Below are 23,111 nucleotides of genomic sequence, written 5' to 3' on the forward strand. Positions count from 1 at the left end.
AGAGCCTGTATTATGTTCTTATTTCTCAACTTTGCCTGACAAAACATGCTCCAAATGAGCCCCATATCAAAAACCTTCACCAATGGATGAATCGACCTACCAATCTGACGTGTAATCTATGCATTATGCATACTGGAACAATTGTTGCCTGTGCCAGGAATTTCCAAAGAATAGCCTGTAAATGGTGCGTCATCATTCTGAAAATGCTATACTGATTTACATTTTTTTTTTTTTTACAATGGTGTGCACTTCTAAAATGTAAACGTTTAGAGAACAAAATAAAATTGCTTGATGTAAAAAACACTGCTGAAAAGATGCAAGGAAAATATATGGAGACCAGAGGATTTAAAAACGTTTTAATACTTGTCATCCATGCCACATATGAAAATGAGTTAAAAAAATACCCTTAGTATAGGGGCCTTAAATTGTTTATTTATACACAATGCACATCAAATGTTGCAAGACTCTCAAACAAGGATTAGACAACTAAATAAATTCCAAAAAAAAGTTACGTTTTACACACTTGGATTGCAATAAAACATTCATTATTCCTTTCATATAAATTATAGTATTTAAAACAACCAAAAATAATTTGATTTATTCCCTTTTTTTAATGCAAGTTCTTTAGTGGACTTTACAATACTAAAAAGGGACTGTTGGAACATGACAGTTCCAGAATGGTTGTAATTTGATGTGGTTCTACCACTTCCACAGCCTAAAAATGTACCCACTTGCAGTTTAAGACTGCAAATAATTCTAAAATCGATTCTAACTTTTAGCAGCACTGGTTTACTATTCATAAATTAGTTAAGAGGGTGTTGTCAGATGAAACAAAGACAAATTACATTTAACCCTCAAGTCTTGTTACAACAGGAAACTTGAGACAAAACTTTATGCCAACTCCTTTTTGTCAGTCATTTTGTAGAACTATAAAAAGGAAAGTGGAATGGGTTATCTGAAGACCTTAAGCAGCAGGCAACTGAAATATGAAACTGAGAAGCTGGTGAACATGGAGACACTTATTGTAAAATTAATAGATTTTATTCTCTACCATTAGTTGCCCGGGCAGAATGTAGTAACTGTGGTTGGATAAGTAGAAATCCATACAAACAGTTGCCGAGCTAGAGAAATCATTCAAATGTATTTTGTAAAAATAAAATTCAATAGAATGCAGCATTTGTATAAAATGTCATTCAGTTAATTGTATTCTATGAACACAGTTAAAACCTGCAGAATACAATAGGGGTATCTGAACAATAAACATTATGAACTTGGGACAACTCCTAATAGCATTTACAAAACAAGTTTTTTTTTTTTTTTTAAATGGATGACTAATGCAAACAATTACATTGTCAAATGTAAAACTCATTGCAGCAGCAGGGGGTTATGTTAAAGGACAGCGCAAACTATTGGAGTTGTGTTTATTAGTCCAATGTTGATACAGTCCCCAAATGTTTTGCATGTCAAGTTGTCAAGATATGATTTTCTAGAGGCAAAGTGTCACTTGCCACATGATACAAAACATCATGTGGCAAGTGACACTTTTCTTTTTGAAAACTTGACTGCTGACATGCAAAACATTTAGGGACTGTATCAACATTGGACTAATGAAAAGATAGAAAATAGCAAAAGAATGAGTGGATTTTTCCTTCAACTTAAAAAATAAAAGTTGAAGACAAACCAAAATGTATTGGCATGGGGTTTGGACATACAGTACTACTAAACACACCAGTTCATCTCACATACTTGTTTCCATTGGATCCAATGAACGCATAAGATTGTCCAGACTATACCATGTCATCCTAGGAAATTGGATTGGCTTTAAAAACAAGCGCATTTACTCACAAAACAGTAGAAGGCACCAAGTGGCCATACTTGTATATTTAAAAAAATAAGTCACTTCATTCAAGTTATACTCTGTGCATTTCTCCCTTGGTCTCCCCATTTCACTGCACTAGCAAGCAGTTAGTTGATTTGAGATGTTCCGAGAGGCCCCATTGGGCCACACAAACAAAACCAGTTAAGGAATCACAATCCTCAGAATCCTTGTGGTGGGTCATGTGATTTGTATGTCACTGGCCTTAGGAGAATAGTGATTGACTGACCCGGTTCCCAGTGTGTTGCGTTCCCGTTGTGGGGCCCCCCCTGTTTCTGCATCCCAAATGGCACCCTATTCCCTTTATAGTGCACTACTTTTGACCATGCAGGGCCCAGGTCAAAAGTAGACCACTATTTGGGAATAGGGTGCCATTTGGGACACCGCCCATGGCTCCCTCCCGGTTGGTTTAGTTCATGATGATTACCGATCAACTCGAGGGGCGGACACTACTGTGCCAGTAGGACAATACAGGAGACCGAACACAATGGAACAATTGTGAACATACTACAGTCACGTGCTGTGTGAAATACATAGGGGCCTGGGTGTTTTTGAATGGAAGCTTTTGATGTCAAGCTCAGTTTTTGTCAGAGGGGAAAAAATATGTACACAAACAAACATTTAATCATCATAATGTCTATGTACAGTACAGCAGTCCATCATAATGAGAAGTTAATTGAGAAGGGTCTCCGTCCAAGAAGTGGATTGGCAACTGAATGAAACAACCTAGTCTTGGGACAGAGGGCGGGATGGACGAGGGGGGTCGTTATTGTAGGCAAAATGCAGAGGTAGAAAAATAACCTTTTTATATAAAGTCACTTTTTTTTTATAATGCAACACGGGACCATAATGAGTGGGTCTGACAATGTTGTGCCCAGCGTGTGTGACATAACTGGTGTCCTTGAGCCTCTCGAAGCCAGCACACTCACATTGAGTCCCAGTCACTATCCCCACCAATCCCTAGATATGAGTGAGAGGCACAGTCCCACTGAGATAGTGTTGCTGGACGCTGTAGCCGCCTCTCTGGGAGACCGGGTCAGTGGTGTCCCCTCCGGGGATATACATACTGATCATATCCCGCAGGTCCCCCTGGAGAGGCCCGCGGTGGTGGTTAGGTCCACCCGTCGGGGAGTGCGACACTGGCTCTGGCTTCACCATGGACATGACTGGGTTGGGCTGCTGGTGGCTGCTGCTGTAAGACATGGGGCTGAGGAGGAGAGGGGGGAGATGCTGTTATTGACTAAATTATATGAATGTTATGCTACAGTATGCCATGTCGGGCCTTGCCACTAAATTTCAGGTACACACGAAACACATAGCGCAGACCCGATTAGACTATTCTACATGACAGACAATCAAATCATTTATAATCCGAAACATGTTGTAAAGAACAGACTGATTATGAAGTATCCAATTTTTCAGTTATCTTAAAATTTGCAACAAGTTCAATATTTTCTTTGGGATATTAGAGTGGATTTGTCAAATAAAGAGCACCGATTCATATTGATTCCAAGACAGACCCATCTGAACTAAATAATTACTCCTGCATGACAGTCAGAAGAGGAGCATGCAATAGATTATACTGGGTGCAGACAGACATGCATAGATCTGATGTGAGGGAGAGCCCATGGAATCCACCCTGTCTGTTTACAAACAGCATGGATTGGGGACAGGACAGGTCCAAACTAGTTAGGCCACCAACTACAGCACCATGAAGCAAACAGTAGATATTCTCAGTTAAAGAAATCATAAACCAACTAAAGGTACTTAAAGATATCAGGGTGAGGAATTATTTTACATTGGAAGCATGAAAAAGCAGTGTGAATGTTAATTATGCATAAAATAAAATGAAACTAAATCAATCACTGGTGTCTCTGCAAGAGGCCTTGCAAGAGGCCTGGGAGAAGGCACTGATGCAGACTAGAGGATTGTGGGTAAAGGACCACACACAAAGCTTTCCCATAGAGTGGGCCTCTACACATGCTCTACAATCCATCCACAGGCCTGAAAACAAGTAAACAACCTACACTTAACCAATTGTGTTTTTAAAAATGCAGTGCTTTGTGTTATGTTCCAAGTGTGAAACTGTGCACTGTAATTTTGGCCCGGTTTCTTGTTAGAGATTTTCAATCTCGATGAGACTAGCCTGGTAAAATAAGGTTAAAAAAAAAAAGTTAAAAATATTAACCCAAGTTCTAAAGACATAAGGTAGAATGTTTTAATAAATTATAGGTTAAATGACAGGTCAAACTTTTTTTTAAATATATATTTTATCCTTAAAAATGTGTAGTATATTTACCATTTCTGAAAAACAAAAATACAAAGTAATCTTCTGGAAAACAACAATTGGGAGAAAGACAAAACAAACGTTATAGCTCTGTGCTGGATGGGTGAGGGTTATGAGTCATGGCATGGGTTCTAATTCATCTTAGTTTTAAACAGGCAAATCCAGTTAGGTCCCATGTGTTTGTTTCCAATCAGATTATAAATGTTCACAGAAATTCATCAAATGTGTGTGAGTCAGAATGTTGGAAGTGTTTTAACAAACAAGTGTTTAACTAAATTTGAGCAACTCAGGTAATTCAAAACCCATCATGCTCATTATCTGACACATTTTGAAATACACTGACAAGGCATAAAGCTGGCTGGACCTGTACTGATTGTATACTGCATTAACTAATAAAATGCAGAAGTAATGTTAATTTATTCCATGTTGGGCGATTAATAATTTATGGTCCATTAAAAACAGCAGGCTATATCCTTTTTTTATGTGATAAACTGCTCTTGCAGTAATTGGGCCTAAAGTAATGTGATTTAACAATAAGTCTTGATTTAGTGCAACATTGATTCTGCAGCAACCACTGGTTGAAAGCAGAGAAAGTGGGTGTCTTCAGAATAGCTCAAATCTGATCACAATAACGAGAAGATGGAAATTGGCAAACTTCAGGCTGCCGAGCCTGACAAGTTTATAATTGGTTCCAAATCAGATAAGAAACGTTGTCTAGGCTATATAAAAGGGTACATGCTTTCAAATGTTGAGGTAAATTAAATATTGAGGGTGACCTTTTAATACAATACGCAATAAACTCAGCAAATGCAGGTGTCAGATTACAAAGGTGGCAACTGGCGAGCGAGCAGTCATTAAACTCTCATTATCAAAACTGGATTTACATGAAAGCTATAAAACATTGTCCTTCTCAATTAGGCATTAGAATCAGAACATGCGGAATGGAATTTAGAACTATAGCATATCCTACCTGTAAGTGTTGGCGCCGTTCATATACGTCTGTGCTGCGGTCATGGCCTGGGGGTACTGGAGCGCGGACAGGTCGTAGCGGTGCAGCTGCTGAGTGTAGCCCAGGGCCTCGCTCTGCATCCCGGCGTAACCTCCCGCCGGGCCCCACCCGTAACTCTCCATCCTGGGGCTCCCACCTTGGCCCTGCGCGGCGGCCAGCAGGTTCCCGGCAGAGAGAGGGTACTTCCCCATCTGGTTGTCCTTCTTGAGCAGGGGCTTGGATTTACGGCGTGGTTTGTACTTGTAATCGGGGTAATCCTTCATGTGCACCGCCCTGAGGCGCTTTGCTTCGTCAATGAATGGCCGCTTCTCAGCATCAGTCAGTAGCTTCCACTCCGCGCCCAGCCGCTTGCTGATCTCAGAGTTGTGCATCTTGGGGTTCTCCTGGGCCATCTTGCGGCGCTGGCCCCTAGACCAGACCATGAATGCGTTCATGGGTCTTTTGACCTTGTCCATGGGGTCCCCGCCCGGAGGACACAGGGATTTGGACCCCGGGTGAGAGTTGCCGGTGACCGGAGACATGGAGGTTTGGTGCGACTGCTGTTGCCCAGAGGTCTTCAACTCGTGTTCCATCATGTTATACATAGTTGTCTGGAACTTGTAAAAAGTGTCTCAGTTCAAAATAAATCAAGTTAAAATTAAAAAAAATTAAAACGAAGTAAACAGTCACAGCCGTTGTCACCTTACCTGTCGGCTTTTGGCCGGGTGGTTTTCCGTACTAGAATGACAAGTGGAAACCGAATGCACAAAGTGTTCCAAATCAACTAATTAGAAGACACACCCGATTCAAACAACGGGGAATAAATTACGAGTCGGTGTGTGAAGCGGTCATTAGGCTACATAAATCAAGCGAGAGAAAACTCAACGATATAACCTGAGGGATTGTTTGCGCATTTAAAATAAAAAATATAATTTAAAACCCCTTCAGTCTGTAAGCCTATTTCTTTCTGCACAGGGTTGCAGACAACCACCTGTAGAGACTCAATTCTGTAAACTGAAGAGTCCTGCGTGATGACAAAAAAAGTGATTCCATTTCAATCGTACGGTTTTTCAGGAGATAATTGTATTCGAAGGGTCCGGACCAATCCTCGAGCGCGATAGGCTTCCCCGTGCGCGCGCTCATTTGCTTAACTATAGGAAGGGGCGCGAGCTGCATGCGCTGGAGGCACTGAGGAGTGGAGCACTTGTTGATGAGCGATAGAAAGTGTGTGAGGGACGGGGTGCTTTTCAATGAGAAAAAGTAATAATCCCGCACACACTCATTTAAAAGTGTGACTTCTGCTGTAATTATTTGGAATAAAGATTTTAAAATCATGGCCTTTGCAGTTTGGCACACAGCCAGCATGCGCATAAATGGATGTTCATAAAATCGTTTTACTTTTTGTGCTTCCACGATTACGAGCAAAACGGACCAAATGTAAACAAATGATCAAACATGAATACATTTTAACATATTTAATCTACTTTTGTTTTCATCATCATTTTTAAGACAATCATTTAAAGGCTATTTTATTACAAGGATACTTTTATTGCGCTTGGAACAAAATTCACACAATCCTAATTCAGTCCACAACAACAACCACAATGACAAATTACGTTTACCAAATTAGTTTGTTGTTTCTGTGAGCGTGTCTGCTCGTTTTCTAGACGTCTGGCATCGTTCAAACGATTGTTAGCCTATAGAGACGTCCATGACTTCTATACATGGTATTGATACGCTTACAATGGCGCACAGAATCACGGTGGGGTTCCACGAGAACGAGGAAAAGGTCTGTTGGTTCGTCCAAATAGAAGCTTTTCTTATGCTGCAGTTCCAAAGGAATAGGTCTTTGTTAATGTTTCCCAAACCTACGAGGGGCATGCTGTCTCTCTATTTACCCCAGTACCCAACATCATCCTTCCTTTCATACCATTATTTTGAAAGGAAAGGATACAGACCTGTCATCATTCAAGTGATGTCGAGCCTGTAACTACAGGTCTATGCTCCTCTCCAAGCTCCATCAAAAAGTAATACATGGATTAATCACTAAAGTGGTTATCTTTGGATAATATAGACCTAGTGTATACAGTAAATTGGTGCTTTTATTTTACCAATATATTCAAAGCACTTCTAAAGGGATTTTTTGTACTTTGAAACAGCTCATGGTGCTGTCAGGTCGCAGTGAAGTTTAGAATCTACTGACATTCTTTAGTTGCTCTCTGAGGTTTCTAGGATCCAGGTGACCTATGGGAAGAGCTCAGGTGAGAGAGGAGCAATAGGTGAGACAGTTTCTGTGAGTCACCTGGCTGCCAGACGTTATAACCTGTTGGTGTGTGTATGTGTGTTCCCCCAATAGGTGAGACAGTTTCTGTGAGAGTAACCTGACAACACCTGACTGGCAAACATTATAAATTGCTCTCTCTCTCACTCTCAATGTCTCTCTCTCTTTCTCTGGGTACCTCAGTGTGCATGTGCTTGATGGCAGGTGTGTTGAAGAGTGTTTTGTGTGTGTGTGTGTGTGTGTGTGTAAGTGTGTTAGAGGGAGAGAGTGTGTTTGGTGCAGGTGTACAGTATGTTACATAAGAGTGTGTGTTTGTGTGTGTTCTGTATAGGCCTATGGAGTGCAGGTGTGTGTGATGTGCATCTTGGTGGGGGCCTACAAGCCTTGGAGTGTGTGTAAATGAGTGAGAGAGTGTGTGTGTGTTTTGTATGGTGAGTGGTGTTTATGTGTTTTAGGCCTTTGGGTTGCAGGTGTGGTGTGTGTGAAAATAGTGTGTGTGTTCTGTATGGTGCAGCCAGGTGTGTGATTGAGTGTGTGTGACTGTGTGTGAGTGTATTGTATGGTGAAGCCAGGTGTTGGTCTTCTCTGTTCGTGACTGACAGAAACGCCCAGACGCCAATCACACCGGGGATTGTGGGGCTCCACTCTGCCGTTTCCGTTTCCAAGACAACCCCTTTGGAATCTTTTGCAACACTCCCTCCCTTTCTCCTCTCCTCTTTTCCACTCTCTCTCTCTCTCTCTCTCTCTCTCTCTCTCTCTCTCTCTCTCTCTCTCTCTGTTTCTTTCTTCTTCTTTCTCTCTTTCTTTCAAAAACTGTTTCTTTCTTCTTCTTTCTCCACTTTTGTACAAAAACAACTCTCCAACTCAGGACCTCTGCCTCAGTCACACACTCACACACACACACACACACACACACACACACACACACACACACACACACACACACACACACACTGTAAATGCACCACCCACCACTTTGCCTAGGCCACTCTTTGTCAATGTTAAAATCCTGTTTTCAAGTCCTTGAAAGTTAAAATCTGCAGCAGCAAGTTGCAACAAGGTTTTCCATTCCTACTGCTTGACAAAAGTCCAAACACTCACACCATTGTCCCGGGCCTTTGCCTCAATACTAACCGACTGGTGCGGCAGCACCTGTGCTATTGTACTATATGTTTACTATTAGAGCTCACTAATCACTTAAATATGGTGTTAGTTCACATTTCTACACATAGGCTACATCAAATAAAATAATATTTTATTTGTCACATACTTTGTAAACAACAGGTGTAGACTAATAGTGAAATGCTTACTTACAGGTCTTTTTCCAACAATGCAGAGTTAAGATAAAGATACAAAAAAAATAGGAATAGAAATAGTGTCAAGGAATAAATACACAGTGAGTAACGAATAACAACAAACACCTACATCATTGAGAGTATCTTGACTGGCTGCATCACTGCTCGGTATAGCAACAGCACCGCCCTCGATCACATGGCGCTACAGAGGGTGGTGCGGACAGCCTAGTACATCACTGGGGCCTAGCTCCCTGCCATCCAAGACCTTTATATCAGGCGGTGTGAAAGGAAGGCCCAGAAAATTGTTAAAGACTCCAGCCACCCAAGCGCCACAGACTGTTCTCTCTGCTTCTGCATGGCAAGCGGTACCGGTGCATCAAATATGACACAAACAGGCTCCTGAACAGCTTCTATCCCCAAGCCATAATATTGCTAAATAACTCACAGAATGGCTACACAGACTGAGTTGACCCTTGTATTTTATTTTTACATTGTCTCTGCACACTCAAGGACTCTACACACTCACACACACAATTACACTCCATCACACACATAACATGCACACACATTTATACTGACTCTACACAATCGCGCACACACATACACTCACATACTATCATAATTTATGCTGCTGCTACTCTGTTTATCATATATCCTGATACTTAGTCACCTTACCCCTATACATATCTACCTCCATCACTCTAGTATCCACATTGTAAATATGGTATTGGAACTGACCATGTACAGTTGAAGTCGGAAGTTTACATAAACTTAGGTTGAAGTCATTAAAACTTGTTTTTCAACCACTCCACAAATTTCTTTAACAATTATTTTTCCAACAATTGTTTACAGACAGATTATTTCACTTATAATTCACTGTATCACAATTCCAGTGGGTCAGAAGTTTACATACACTAAGTTGACTGTGCCATTAAACAGCTTGGAAAATTCCAGAAAATAATGTCATGGCTTTAGAAGCTTCTGATAAGCTGATTTTACATAATTTGAGTCAATTGGAGGTGTACCTGTGGATATATTTCAAGGCCTACCTTCAAACTCAGTGCCTCTTTGCTTGACATCATGGGAAAATCAAAACAAATCAGCCAAAACCTCAGAAAAAAAAATTGTAGACCTCCACAAGTCTGGTTCATCCTTGGGAGCAATTTCCAAATGCCTGAAGGTACCACGTTCATCTGTACAAACAATAGTACGCAAGTATAAACACCATGGGACCACGCAGCTGTCATACCGCTCAAGAAGAAGACGTGTTCTGTCTCCTAGAGATGAACATATTTGGTGCGAAAAGTGCAAATCAATCCCAGAACAACAACAAAGGACCCTGTGAAGATGCTGGAGGAAACAGGTACAAAAGTATCTATATCCACAGTAAAACGAGTCCTATATCGTCATAACCTGAAAGGCCACTCAGCAAGGAAGAAGCCACTGTTCCAAGACCGCCATAAAAAAGCCAGACGACAGTTTGCAACTGCACATGGGGACAAAGATCGTACTTTTTGGAGAAATAACCTCTAGTCTGATGAAACAAAAATAGAACTGTTTGGCCATAAAGAGGGAGGCTTGCAAGCCGAATAACACCATCCCAACTGTGAAGCACAAGGGTGGCAGCATCATGATGTGGGGGTGGTTTGCTACAGGAGGGACTGGTGCACTTCATAAAATAGATGGCATCATGAGGGAGGGAACTTATGTGGATATATTGAAGAAACATCTCAATACATCAGTCAGGAAGTTAAAGCTTGGTCGCAAATGGGTCTCCCAAATGGACAATGACCCCAAGCATACTTCCAAAGTTGTGGCAAAATGGCTTAAGGACAACAAAGTCAAGGTATTGGAGTGGCCATCACAAAGCCCTGACCTCAATCATATAGTTCAGCAGAACTGAAAAAGCGTGTGCGTGCAAGGAGGCCTACAAACCTGACTCAGTTACACCAGTTCTGTCAGGGGGAATGGACCAAAATTCACCCAACTTATTGTGGGAAGCTTGTGGAAGGCTAGCCAAAATGTTTTACCCAAGTTAAACAATTTAAAGGCAATGCTATCAAATACTAATTGAGTGTATGTAAACTTCTGACCCACTGGGAATGTGATGAAAGAAATAAAAGCTGAAATAAATTATTCTCCCTACTATTATTCTGACATTTCACATTCGTAAAATAAAGTGGTCATCCTAACTGACCTAAGACAGGGAATTTTTACTAGGATTAAATGTCAGGAATTGTGAAAAACTGAGTTTAAATGTATTTGGCTAAGGTGTATGTAAACATCCGACTTCAACTATATATATCTTCATACTTTCTTGTGTTCTTCTTATTTCTTGTGTGTTTTTGTTCTACCTTATGTTATTTTTAGTGCTACATTAATATTGATTACTGCATTGTTGGGTTTGGAGCTTGCAAGAAAGGCATTTCCCTGTACTGTGCATATGACATTAAAACATTACATTTTAAACTTGAACAATAACGAGTAAAAGTAACATGGCTATATACAGGGAGTACCAGTACCGAGTCGATGTGCAGGGGTACGAGGTCATTTAGGTAGCTATGTACATATAGGTAGGGGGAAAGTGACGAGGCAACAGGACAAATAATAGACAGTAGCAGCAGAATATGTGGTGAGTTTGAATGTGTGTGTCAGTGTGAGTGTGTGTGTGGCGTCAGTATGTATGTGTGCACGTGCTATGTGTGTGTGGGCATATGTAGTGTGTGTGTTAGAATGTCAGTGTAAGTATGTGTGAGTGTGTGGGTAGAGTCCATTGTGTGTGCATAGAGTCAGTGCAAGAGAGTTAGTGCAATAGAGGGTCAATGCAGGTAGTCCGGGTAGCCATTTTATTAACTATTTAGCAGTCTTGTTTCGTATTCCTATAGCTTGGGGGTAGAAGCTGTTCAGGGTCCGGTTGGTTCCAGACTTGGTGTACTGGTACCGCTTGTCGTGCGTTAGCAGAGAGAACCGTCTATGGCTTGGGCCTTCCTCTGACACCGCCTGGTATATAGGTCCTGGATGGTCAACCACTGTAGCACCTTGCGGTCGGGTGCCTTGCAGTTGCCGTACCAAGTGGTGATGGAGCCAGTCAAGATGCCGTCAATGGTGCAGCTGTAGACCTTTCTTGACGATGCTTAGAAAAAACAGTGTGTTGTATATCCATGTCCGTTGATAGGATAGTCTCAAACGGAGATCATCTAGTTTGTTCTCCAGTGACTGTACATTTGCCAACAAACCAGGGCTATGGCGGTCTACTTGCTCACCAATGTAGTCAAGACGCAGCCTTGCTTGCCTCTCTTTCGCCACTGCTTCCGCTTTCGATTCCCGGGGAACAGGGCCTGGTCCGGTTTAAGCAGAACATCCAGAGTTGAAGTAAAAATCTTCATCCAAATCGAGATTAGTGATAGCTGTTCTGATGTCCAAAAGCAGTTTTTCGTGACAGAAAATGATGAGGGAAACATTACAAAGATCAACGTAAAAAAACACACAAAATAGCAGAATTGGTCAGTAGCCTGTAAGGCAGTAGTTATCCACTGCACCGCCATCCTAGTGGTAGTGTGCTTTAGGACAGACTACACAGTCTATATACTGTCTGTGACTTTGGCTGTTGTTGTGAACTCAGACTGATCTGAAATCAGTTGGATCACATTTCTCAGTGATTTATGTTACAATTGTAGTGGTTTGTAGCCTATAATGTACCGTTTCAGTTAATACTGTCGGTACAACACAACTATGGGGAGGCGCACTCTTGTGACTTCCATTGAAGAACTAAAATGTCGCCTGACGAGGCCATTGGAATTCGTGACTCTCTGGCAGCCCCGCCTTCCACTGGTGGTAAGCATGTGGCCCAGATTCCTTCCTTAAATTCTTCCACTCTTCACCTCGATGTGAGCAGGAATGATTCACGCTACTAAAAACAAACATTTTTGGAACACGAGACTATCTCACTTGGCGCCAACTTAACTGTCCATTTGTGATAGAGTGTGCTCACCCCCTGGACGATGTGTACTGGAGTTTATTTGTTTTCATAGTTTTCTAATCACAAGCAAATTAAAGAATAACAAATTGTTTGTGATAAGAAAACAGAGTAAGATGGCAAAAAAATGCATTTAGACGACAAAGGCTAAGCCGGGTACGGGTTTTGCGACCATGTACCCAGTCATGTGGTTATTTTGTTTCTCCCATGAGGTTATTTTGTTTCACCTTGAAGCGAGCTCAGGTGGCCCTTGCTTGAACCAGTCCATATTCACATTGCCAACGGCTGCGTTCAATCTCCTTGGATAGACGTGCAGTATTCTTGAGAAAACTTGGGGTTACCAATGGTGACCTTCCTTTTCTGGATGCCAGTACCTCGGTCGAGTTGCAGGACACATGTAGGGATTTGGGGCTGTGGTCAGAGGAGATGGAACTGGCCTCCCAGCAGGGCAATAGTGAGCCGGCTGACTCAGTCTTCCACGGTGACGCACAGGGCCCTGGTTTGGATGAGGACATGGTGTCCCTTGCAGGCTCCAAGGGTTTCTCAGTTGATGAGGAGGATTTAGTTCCATCGTAGCCACCTCCTCATGCTATGGGTCTAGCTCCGCTGGCTAACACAGGTGTGGCTAACGCTAATCCTACACTACATCCTACATAGTGGCTTACATCTACAGGCAGAGAGGGGGGGACCCGGTCTCTCCCCCTCCTCACATTAGTGTGCTCCCTGTGGCTGTGGAGCAGTGCACACTTTCTCTTGCTTCAGGTGATGCATGTTCCCAGGTACCTCAGCTTAGGTGTGGATCTGCTATTCAGGGGAGGCCCTCTCCCTTAAGAGTGGAGGTTACACCCCTGGGTGGTTACCCAGATATGGAAGAGGTTTGGCAGGGCCGACGGAGATCTTAACACATCGCAAGAAAACATACAGTGTTGTCTGTTTTTCACGGTGAGAGACCTGAGTGATCCTTTGGGAATGGACGCTCTGGCGCACCAGTGACCTCGGACCCTCCTTTACGCATTCCCCCCTGTGGAACTGATTCAGCCAACTGTGGAGAGGGTGCGCTGACAGGTCTTATCACTGATTCTTGTGGCTCCACATCGGGCCCAGGCAGCCTTAGTTCGCGGATATCATTTACCTGTTGGGTGGGGGGTCCCACTAATACTAGGGATGTGAGAAATTGACAACAGATATACTAGATATTATCTAGCGTGTCCTGTGTTGCATATAATCTGAACTGAGCATACAAGCATACAAGTATCTAAGTATCTGACTGAGTGGTGGTAGGGCGAAGCAGGCACGTAAACATCCATTCAAACAGCACTTTCGTGAGTTTTGCCAGCAGCTCTTCATTGTGCATCAAGCATTGCGCTGTTTATGACTTCAAGCCTATCAACTCCCGAGATGAGGCTGGTGTAATTGAAGTGAAATGGCTAGCTAGTTAGCGCGCGCTAATAGCGTTTCAAACATCACTCGCTCTGAGCCTTCTAGTAGTTGTTCCCCTTGCTCTGCATGGGTAACGCTGCTTCGATGGTGGCTGTTGTCGTTGTGTTGCTGGTTCGAGCCCAGGGAGGAGCGAGGAGAGGGACGGAAGCTATACTGTTACACTGGCAATACTAAAGTGCCTTTAAGAATATCCAATAGTCAAAGGTTAATGAAATACAAATGGTATAGAGGGAAATAGTCCTATAATTCCTATAATAACTACAACCTAAAACTTCTTACCTGGGAATATTGAAGAGCCGCCAGCTTTAATATGTTCTCATGTTCTGAGCAAGGAACTGAAACGTTAGCTTTCTTACATAGCACATATTGCACTTTTACTTTCTTCTCCAACACTTTGTTTTTGTATTATTTAAACCAAATTGAACATGTTTCATTATTTACTTGAGGCTAAATTGATTTTATTGATGTATTATATTAAGTTCAAATAAGTGTTCATTCAGTATTGTTGTAATTGTCATTATTAGAAATTAATAAATTTGTTGCCACGGAAGGAGAGTTGCATGGCATTGAAGCTCGTCTGGAGGTTAGTTAACAGTGTCCAAAGAAGGGTCAGAAGTATACAAAATGGTGTCATCTGCGTAGAGGTGGATCAGAGAATCACCAGCAGCAAGAGCGACATCATTGATGTATACAGAAAAATGAGTCGGCTTGAGAATTGAATCCTGTGGCACCCCCAAAGAGACTGCCAGAGGTCCGGAAAACAGGCCCTCCGATTTGACACACTGAACTCTGTCTGAGAAGTAGTTGGTGAACCAGGCGAGGCAGTCATTTGACAAACCAAGGCTGTTGAGTCTGCCGATAAGAATGTGGTGATTGACAGAGTCGAAAGCCTTGGCCAGGTCGATGAATATGGCTGCACAGTATTGTATTTTATCGATGGCGGTTATGATATCGTTTAGGACCTTGAGCGTGGCTGAGGTGCGCCCATGACCAGCTTGGAAACCAGATTGCATAGTGGAGAAGGTATAGTGGGATTCGAAATGGTCGGTGATCTGTTTGTTAACTTGGCTTTCGAAGACATTAGAAAGGCAGGGTAGGATAGATATAGGTCTGTAACAGTTTGGGTTTAGAGTGTCTCCCCCTTTGAAGAGGGGATTTGGGTGAAGGAGAAATGGGGGAGGTTTGGGCAAGTTGATGTGGGGGGTGCAGGGCTGTTGACCGGGGTAGGTGTAGCCATGTGGAAAGCATGGCCAGCTGTAGAATTATTTTTATTGAAATTCTCAATTTTCATGGATTTATCAGTGGTGACAGTGTTTCCTATCCTCAGTGCAGTGGGCAGCTGGGAGGAGGTGATCTTATTCTCCATGGACTTTACAGTGTCCCAGAACTTTTGGGAATTTTATTCTACATGATGCAAATTACTGTTTGAAAAAGCTAGCCTTTGCTTTCCTAACTGCCTGTGTATATTGGTTCCTAACTTCCATGAAAAGTTGCACATCGCGGGGGCTATTCAATGCTAACGCAGTACGCCACAGGATGTTTTTGTGCTGGTCAAGGGCAGTCAGGTCTGGAGTGAACCAAAGGCTATATTTGTTCCTGGTTCTACATTTTTTTGAATGGGGCATGCTTATTTAAGTGAGGAATGGTGGGGAAAGCACTTTTAAAGAACAGCCAGGCATCCTCTACTGACAGAATGAGGTCAATATCCTTCCAGGATACCCGGGCCAGATCGATTAGACATGCCTTCTCGCTGAAGTGTTTTAGGGAGCGTTTGACAGTGATGAGGGGTGGTCGTTTGACCGCAGACCCATTACGGACGCAGGCAATGAGGCAGTGATCGCTGAGATCCTGGTTGAAGATAGCAGGGGTGTATTTAGAGGGCAGGTTAGTCAGGAGGATGTCTATGAGGGTGCCCATGATTACAGATTTGGGGTTGTACCTGGTAGGTTCATTGATAATTTCTGTGAGATTGAGGGCATCTAGCTTAGATTGTAGGACGGCCGGGGTGTTAAACTGTCCCAGTTTAGGTCACCTAACAGTACAAGCTCTGAAGATAGATGGGGGGCAATCAATTCACATATGGTGTCCAGGGCACAGCTGGGGGCAGAAGGTGGTCTATAACAAGCGAAAACGGTCAGAGACTTGTTTCTGGAAAGGTGGACTTTTATGAGCAAAAGCTAGAATTGTTTGGTCAAAGACCTGGATACTATGACAGAGCTCTGCAGGCTGTCTCTGCAGTAGATTGCAACTCCGCCCCCTTTGGCAATTCTATCTTGTCGGAAAATGTTATAGTTAGGGGTGGAAATTTCAGGGGTTTTGGTGGCCTTCCTAAGCCAGAATTCAGACACGGCTAGGACATCCGGGTTGGCAGAGTGTGCCAAAGCAGTGAGTAAAACAAACTTAGGGAGGAGGCTTCTGTTAACATGCATGAAACCAAGGCTTTTACGGTTACAGAAGTCAACAAATGAGATCGCCTGGGGAATGGGAGTGGAGCTAGGTGCTGGTAGGATGGGGGTATGGTAGGATGTGAATACAGTGGAGGTAAACCTAGGCATTGAGTGACGATGAGAGAGGTTTTGTCTCTAGAGACATCATTTAGACCAGGTGAGGTCACCGCATGTGTGGGAGGTTAAACAAATGGGCTAGCTAAGGCATATTTAGCAGGGCTGGAGTCTCTATAGTGAAATAAGACAATAAACACTAACCAAAACAGCAAGGGACAAGACATATTGACATTAGGGAGAGGCATGCGTAGCTGAGTGATCATAGGGACCAGTGGGAGGCTAGGCGAGGTGGAGACACTGCGACTCAGACAGCTAGTGGGTCAGGGCTAGCAGAAGGGCCTTAGGAGGGACGTCACAACGAAAGAAGTCTGTTGTAGCCCCCTCAACGGTTACGTTAGCAGACCAGTCGTGTTGGATTGGCAGGGCTCTGTGTAGGCAGTAAAAGGGTCCAGGCCAATTGGCAAAATAGGTATTGTAGCCCAAGAAATTGGCTGATGGTCCTCTTCAGCTAACAGTCCGATATGCTCTAGACAGCTAGTAGGCCGAGGCTAGCTGATGGGCCTTCAGGGGACATCGTAACGGAGGAGCCTGTTGAAACCCCTCGGGCGGATTACGTGGGTAGACCAGTCGTGGTGGAATCGGCGGGGCTCCGTGTCGGGCAGTAAAAGGGATCCAGGCCAATTGGAAAAATATGCATTGTAGCCCAAGGACTGGTTGATGGACCTCTTCAGCTAGCCAGGAGATGGTGCTTGCTTCGGGACAGAGACGTCAGCCAAGGGGGTAGCCACTCGGATAGCAGCTAGCTAGCTGCGATGATCCAGGATAAAAACTTGAGCTTGCGGTAAGAAACCAGAGATGTGGAGAAAGAGCAGTCCGGTATGCTCTGGGTTGAAACGCGCTGTGCAGACTGGCAGGTTGACCAGGCTAAGGTTAGCTGATGACTGCTAGCAGTGGCTAACTGACTATTAGCTAGTTAGCTCGCTAGCTTCTGTTGGGGGTTCCAGTTCTAAAGTATAGAAAATAGCAGATCCATACCACATTGGGTGAGGCAGGTTGCAGGAGAGTATGTTGAAACTGAGGTTAAAAATATATATTTTTAAATATATATATATACGAAATATATACGAAGGGAAAAATATATATACACGGGACACGACAAGTCGAAGACAAACACGTCTGAACTGCTACGCCATCTTGGAACAAGAATGAGGTGCAACACTTTGCTCTTCGCTTCATGCTTCACGCTTCAGGGTTCGCTTCATGCTGTTCAGTTTCTGCATCGAAGTCATATCACTGATCTACCTTTAAATTACACACATTTCCCCAGGTGTTTATAGCCTATCGTCTAGTCAGGCTATAAACACGGAAAATAATATGTTTTGTGATAACTGCCCTGTGACTTTAATTTTGTGTGTGTGTGTGGGGGGTCGTTTAGGAATTGTTGTTAATGTTAAGGATCCAAATTTCCTTTAAATGTTTAAACGTTCACACCCCTAGTTGCAACTCCCTTTGCCAGGGACCTGTTGTTCCAGACACACGGGTGTCGGAGATTTGGTTCCTATGGCCCTGGCCCCTGGCCAATCTGATGGCTATAGGTTTGCCTCTGAACATTAAAGCTACTATTCAATCTGCAAGGGCACCCTCCACGAGAGGGGTGTATGCGTATAAGTGGCAGCCGTTTGAGCTCTGGTGCCCTAGATAAAGGACCTGTTCCTTTTCAGTGCTCTGTGAGGGACATCTTAGTGTTCCTACATGAGCTTTTGGAAGCAGGTTCAGGCATCCTCCACTTTAAAAGTGTACCTGGTCGCTATATCAGTGTGTCATGTGGGAATTGACGGAGCCACACAGGGTGCCCACCCCCTGGTTGTGCGATTTCTGAAAGGTGTGCGCTGCCTCAAAACGGTCTCTAAACCTATTCCGCGAACATAGAATTTGGCTCTGGTTTTGGAGGCGCTATTTGCGCCTCAGGAGTCAGTGGACCTGAAGATCCTCTCCTACAAGATATCCCTGCCAATGGCTTTTAGCCTCGGCTAAACATATTTGGGACCTCCACGGGTTATCCGTACACCCTTTCTGTACTCAGATAATTGCTGCAGCCCCCTCAGCACCCCTACTTCCCACGGCAGGGCTTCCAGCGAGGCCTTGTCAGGCGTGAATTCAGTTCTTCAATCAAAGTTGCGAGAGTGCAACTCCCCATAGTTGGGTCATCTTTATGAAACTGACATTTGACCAAAAACAATCTCAAGTGTCATTTTTCCCAAAATTACTTATCCATTTCATAATAAAAATTATTATTGTTTTCAAATCAGATATGCATTTTACCACAATATCCACAAAATTCTGATTACTGTAACTGACAAAAAAAAGTCATAAGCAAATTAATTTCTAATATTTTTTCCCATTGCTCCCCAAATGAAAAGGCCTGACTTAAACATAACACTGAAAATACAAATATTTTAAATGAAAGTACACAATTATAATAAAATGAAATCAGACTTTTCCCCAGTTTTAGCTTTTTAGTCATTTCAGTAATGATAAGGCCATGTGAGGTAATGGGGTTGTTTGAGAATAAGAATCTCATTCCGAAGGCATATAAACTTTATTTACAAACTGATTGGATTTTTTACAGGAACTTGAAAAAGTGTTACGGTAATGAGACACATGTCCACATATATTATGTTTGTAAGTAATACATATTATAGTTTCACGTAAACTTCAACTAGTATACAATTTGTATAATTTATATACAAACTACAGAAACATATTGTAATGAAACAGCAGGGAGCAGGTCTCGAACCCTTCGAGCCCGAGGTCCGGCGCGCTATCGACTGTGCCGCAAAAGCATGCTCTTGTCAATAAACCCAGGGTCGTTACAATATTTTGTTTTTTATTCAAATAAGTTAGGTTTTTCTAAAGTAACATTTTATAAAATTACCCAAGAATTTAATCCGAACGCATTTCGGATATGAGAATTTGGGGTGAAATGCACAACTTTTCGGCTAAAATCTATTTTTAAAAAGACACGGCCAAAAACTAGAAGTCTTAGTTCTCAGAATGATAGCTGATTTTAGATGCATCATGGTTCCATGAGAATCACCCAGTTGTGTTGTACCTCGTTTCCCTCTTTCAGGGAACAGTAGTTATAGTCATAACATTACCTTATGTGGGCTACATAATATAAGTTTTAAAAAAAAACTTACAACATAATCTCTTTGGTATAGGTATAAGATTTCTTTCATCGTGTTAGTTCAGGGGTTCTTAAACTTTTTCAGCCTGGGACCCAAATTAGAAATGAGGTGTTTTCCTGGGTCCCAAGGAAAATATGCAACTATACGTAAATATAGGTATATTTCATTGCCCTTAGGCATAAAAAAATGCAATATAGACAAAAACAAATAACAATGAAATAATCCAGATTTTTCTTCATGTTTATTTTCCCCCATTAAAAACACTCTTACATACCTATCTAGGTTGGAACTGTTGCTGTTAAAATACAATAAATACATTTAATTCTGAACTGGAATGAACGTATTGATCACGTCACACAGATGTAGACCAGAAAACACACACATACACACAGTCCTAATCAGAGATGTGTGGCTGGTTGAAGTTTTCAACAAGCATGTCTATTCTGGGCTCAGTTTTTGACAGTGCAACACTGAGGTGATGCTCAGCATTGACATTGTTTCTGTACTTGAGAACCCTGACTTGCATAGGTATGAGGTGCCAAACTGGGTCTGAACATCTTACTGCTTTCTCAGTCAGGCAGGAGACTGCTTCCTGCTGCAGATCAGCAAATCAGAACTGTGCGAGTGTTCGTCTCAAAAAGCATCTTGCAGTTTATTCCAGTTCAGAATAAAAATTATTACTTGTAACAGCAACAGTTCTAACCTAGACTTGTTTTCAAATATACTTTCTACAGTAAAATGTACAGTAGGCCTGAATTTTTCATCTGTACTGTTTCTTATCAGTAGCTAGTTAGCTTGCTTTGGGTAACGTTAGCAAATAGCTGTGTAACGTTACAAGGCCAGGGGATTGTTTGAAAGATACACTCACATCTACTACTATGAGAGATAGTACTCCCTTATTTCTGCTTATCATCACCTGTTATAAAATTACAACAATACCTTGTTAGTTGACTTACTTTTCCACTTTCGAAGCACAGTTTCCTGAAGCATTCTGCCATGTTCTGAAATAACTCCCTGAGTTTACCGTCATGTTGTGTCTGGATGTTTGTGCCTGGACGTGTCGTTTTATTAATTTGTTCGTTTTGAGAAACTCATTATTAAGCACTTCCCCACAAAAAAAACATTGTGGGCACAGCTAGTTATTTCCCAAAGTTTGTATGAAAGAGACAAAAAGTCATCACTGTATTTGCGTTTCATGACGATTGAGCTCAGTCAGAAATTGTGGCTAGCAGGAGTCCATTTCATGACTGCGCTGAGTCATGGTGAGCGGGAATAACAAGTCAGTGGTTTGAACCACAGTGCTTGCAGCGTGTGGGTCGTGGAGTGATTTTCAAGAACACTGCAGAAAAAAGATCCGGTAAAACGCGAAGCACATATGGGCATCTCCCTCGACAACCTCTTCCCCAAACTGAGCAGAGACCGCTGATAAGCAGAGAGCGCACTGAACCGAGAGCCCAGTTCCACTTGGCCAAATTAATTCAATTAATGAAATAATTATAAATTTACGTTGCATGGTGGGTCGCAACCCATACTTTAAGAAACGCTGTGTTAGTGGTTTGTAGTCTACTAATGTTCACATATGCCTAAGGCTAAAATATGACACCATTCTGTATACTTCTGGCCCTTCCTTGGACACTGTGCTATCTAACCTCCAAACGAGCGTCAATGCCATACAACACTCCTTCCGTGGCCTCCAACTGCTCTTAAACTCTAGTAAAACCAAATGCATGCCCGACTAGCATCACCACCCTGGATGGTTCCGACCTAGAATATGTGGACATCTATAAGTACCTAGGTGTCTGGCTAGACTGTAAACTCTCCTTCCAGACTCATATCAAACTTCTCCAATCTAAAATCAAATCTAGAGTGGGCTTTCTATTCCGAAACAAAGTCTCCTTCACTCACGCTGCCAAACTTACCCTAGGAAAACTGACAATCCTACCGATCCTCGACTTCGGCGATGTCATCTAGAAAATAGCTTCCAATACTCTACACAGCAAACTGGATGCAGTTTATCACAGTGCCATGCGTTTTGTTACTAAAGCACCTTATACCACCCACCACTGCGACCTGTATACTCTAGTCGGCTGGACCTCGCTACATATTTGTCGCCAGACCCACTGGTTCCAGGTCATTACAAGTCCATGCTAGGTAAAGCTCTGCCTTATCTCAGTTCACTGGTCACAATGGCAACACCCAACCGTAGCACGCGCTCCAGCAGGTGTATCTCACTGATCATCCCTAAAGCCAACACCTCATTTGGCCGCCTTTCCTTCCAGTTCTCTGCTGCCTGTGACTGGAACGAATTGCAAAAATCGCTGAAGTTGGAGACTTTTATCTTCCTCACCAACTTTAAACATCTACTATCTGAGCAGCTAACCAATCGCTGCAGCTGTACATAATCCATCGGTAAATAGCCCACCCAATTTACCTACCTCATCCCCATACTGTTTTTATTTATTTACCTTTCTGCTCTTTTGGACACCAGTATCTCTACCTGCACAGGACCATCTGATAATTTATCACTCCAGTGTTAATCTGCAAAATTGTAATTATTCGCCTACCTCCTCATGCCTTTTGCACACAATGTATATAGATTATTTTTTTTTCTACTGTGTTATTGACTTGTTTACTCCATGTGTAACTCTGTGTTGTTGTCTGTTCACACTGCTATGCTTTATCTTGGCCAGGTCGCAGTTGTAAATGAGAACTTGTTCTCAACTAACCTACCTGGTTAAATAAAGGTGAAATAAATAAAATAAAATAGGTTAACCTTTCCTTTAATGATGTTAAACACTCTTGAAACTCGTGTCTATACTTGCAGTAGCCTACATGCCTATATAACAACACCCTGTAACCTATCCTATTTGTAGATAATTATTCAGGAACTTTCAAAAACAACATACAACAAACTATAACAAAACCAAAGTGGATGTATAATATCAAATTTGTCAATAGAGACAATGTAGGGGGATTAGTCTGGTGTTATTGTATAAATCATTCCTCCTTTCTTGTCCATGTGACAGTTTCGGGGTCATTACATATAATTATCCTCACACCTCTGCTTCTCTCTCTCTCAGGGCGTGTTGAGACGCATCTGCCACCCTCAAAGCAGGTGTTGATGGGCGATACATGACGTTGATATCCGCTGAAGCCTACTGTTGATGATTCTAGACCGTAGCGGTAATCTACCGCACTGCTGTGCGCTCCCCGACTACTGTTGCCGCGTTTGCATTGGTGACAAATTAGCAGCACATTTATACATGACAATGCGCA

At 42.5% G+C, this 23,111-nt stretch overlaps 1 protein-coding gene across 3 annotated transcripts; it reads right to left on the reverse strand.

The window, feature by feature from the left end:
* Positions 1 to 341: 341 nt before the first annotated feature.
* Positions 342 to 6,225, reverse strand: sox19b (SRY-box transcription factor 19b). Of its 3 annotated transcripts, none has more exons than XM_024373357.2 (3): positions 5,859 to 6,225; positions 5,134 to 5,762; positions 342 to 3,083 (listed from the first exon to the last, which is right to left on the reverse strand). In XM_024373357.2, the coding sequence occupies exons 2-3, from the start codon at positions 5,754 to 5,756 to the stop codon at positions 2,837 to 2,839; spliced, it is 870 nt and encodes a 289-aa protein (XP_024229125.1). In that variant the 5' UTR covers positions 5,757 to 5,762; positions 5,859 to 6,225; the 3' UTR covers positions 342 to 2,836. The 3 variants fall into 3 exon arrangements, with proteins under 3 accessions (XP_024229125.1, XP_024229124.1, XP_042154155.1); XM_024373356.2 differs by having other exon boundaries at positions 5,134 to 5,768; positions 5,859 to 6,223; XM_042298221.1 differs by having other exon boundaries at positions 5,134 to 6,223.
* Positions 6,226 to 23,111: the final 16,886 nt, after the last annotated feature.

Source organism: Oncorhynchus tshawytscha, linkage group LG15 (assembly GCF_018296145.1).
Source record: "Oncorhynchus tshawytscha isolate Ot180627B linkage group LG15, Otsh_v2.0, whole genome shotgun sequence".
NCBI classification, from domain to species: Eukaryota; Metazoa; Chordata; class Actinopteri; order Salmoniformes; family Salmonidae; genus Oncorhynchus; species Oncorhynchus tshawytscha.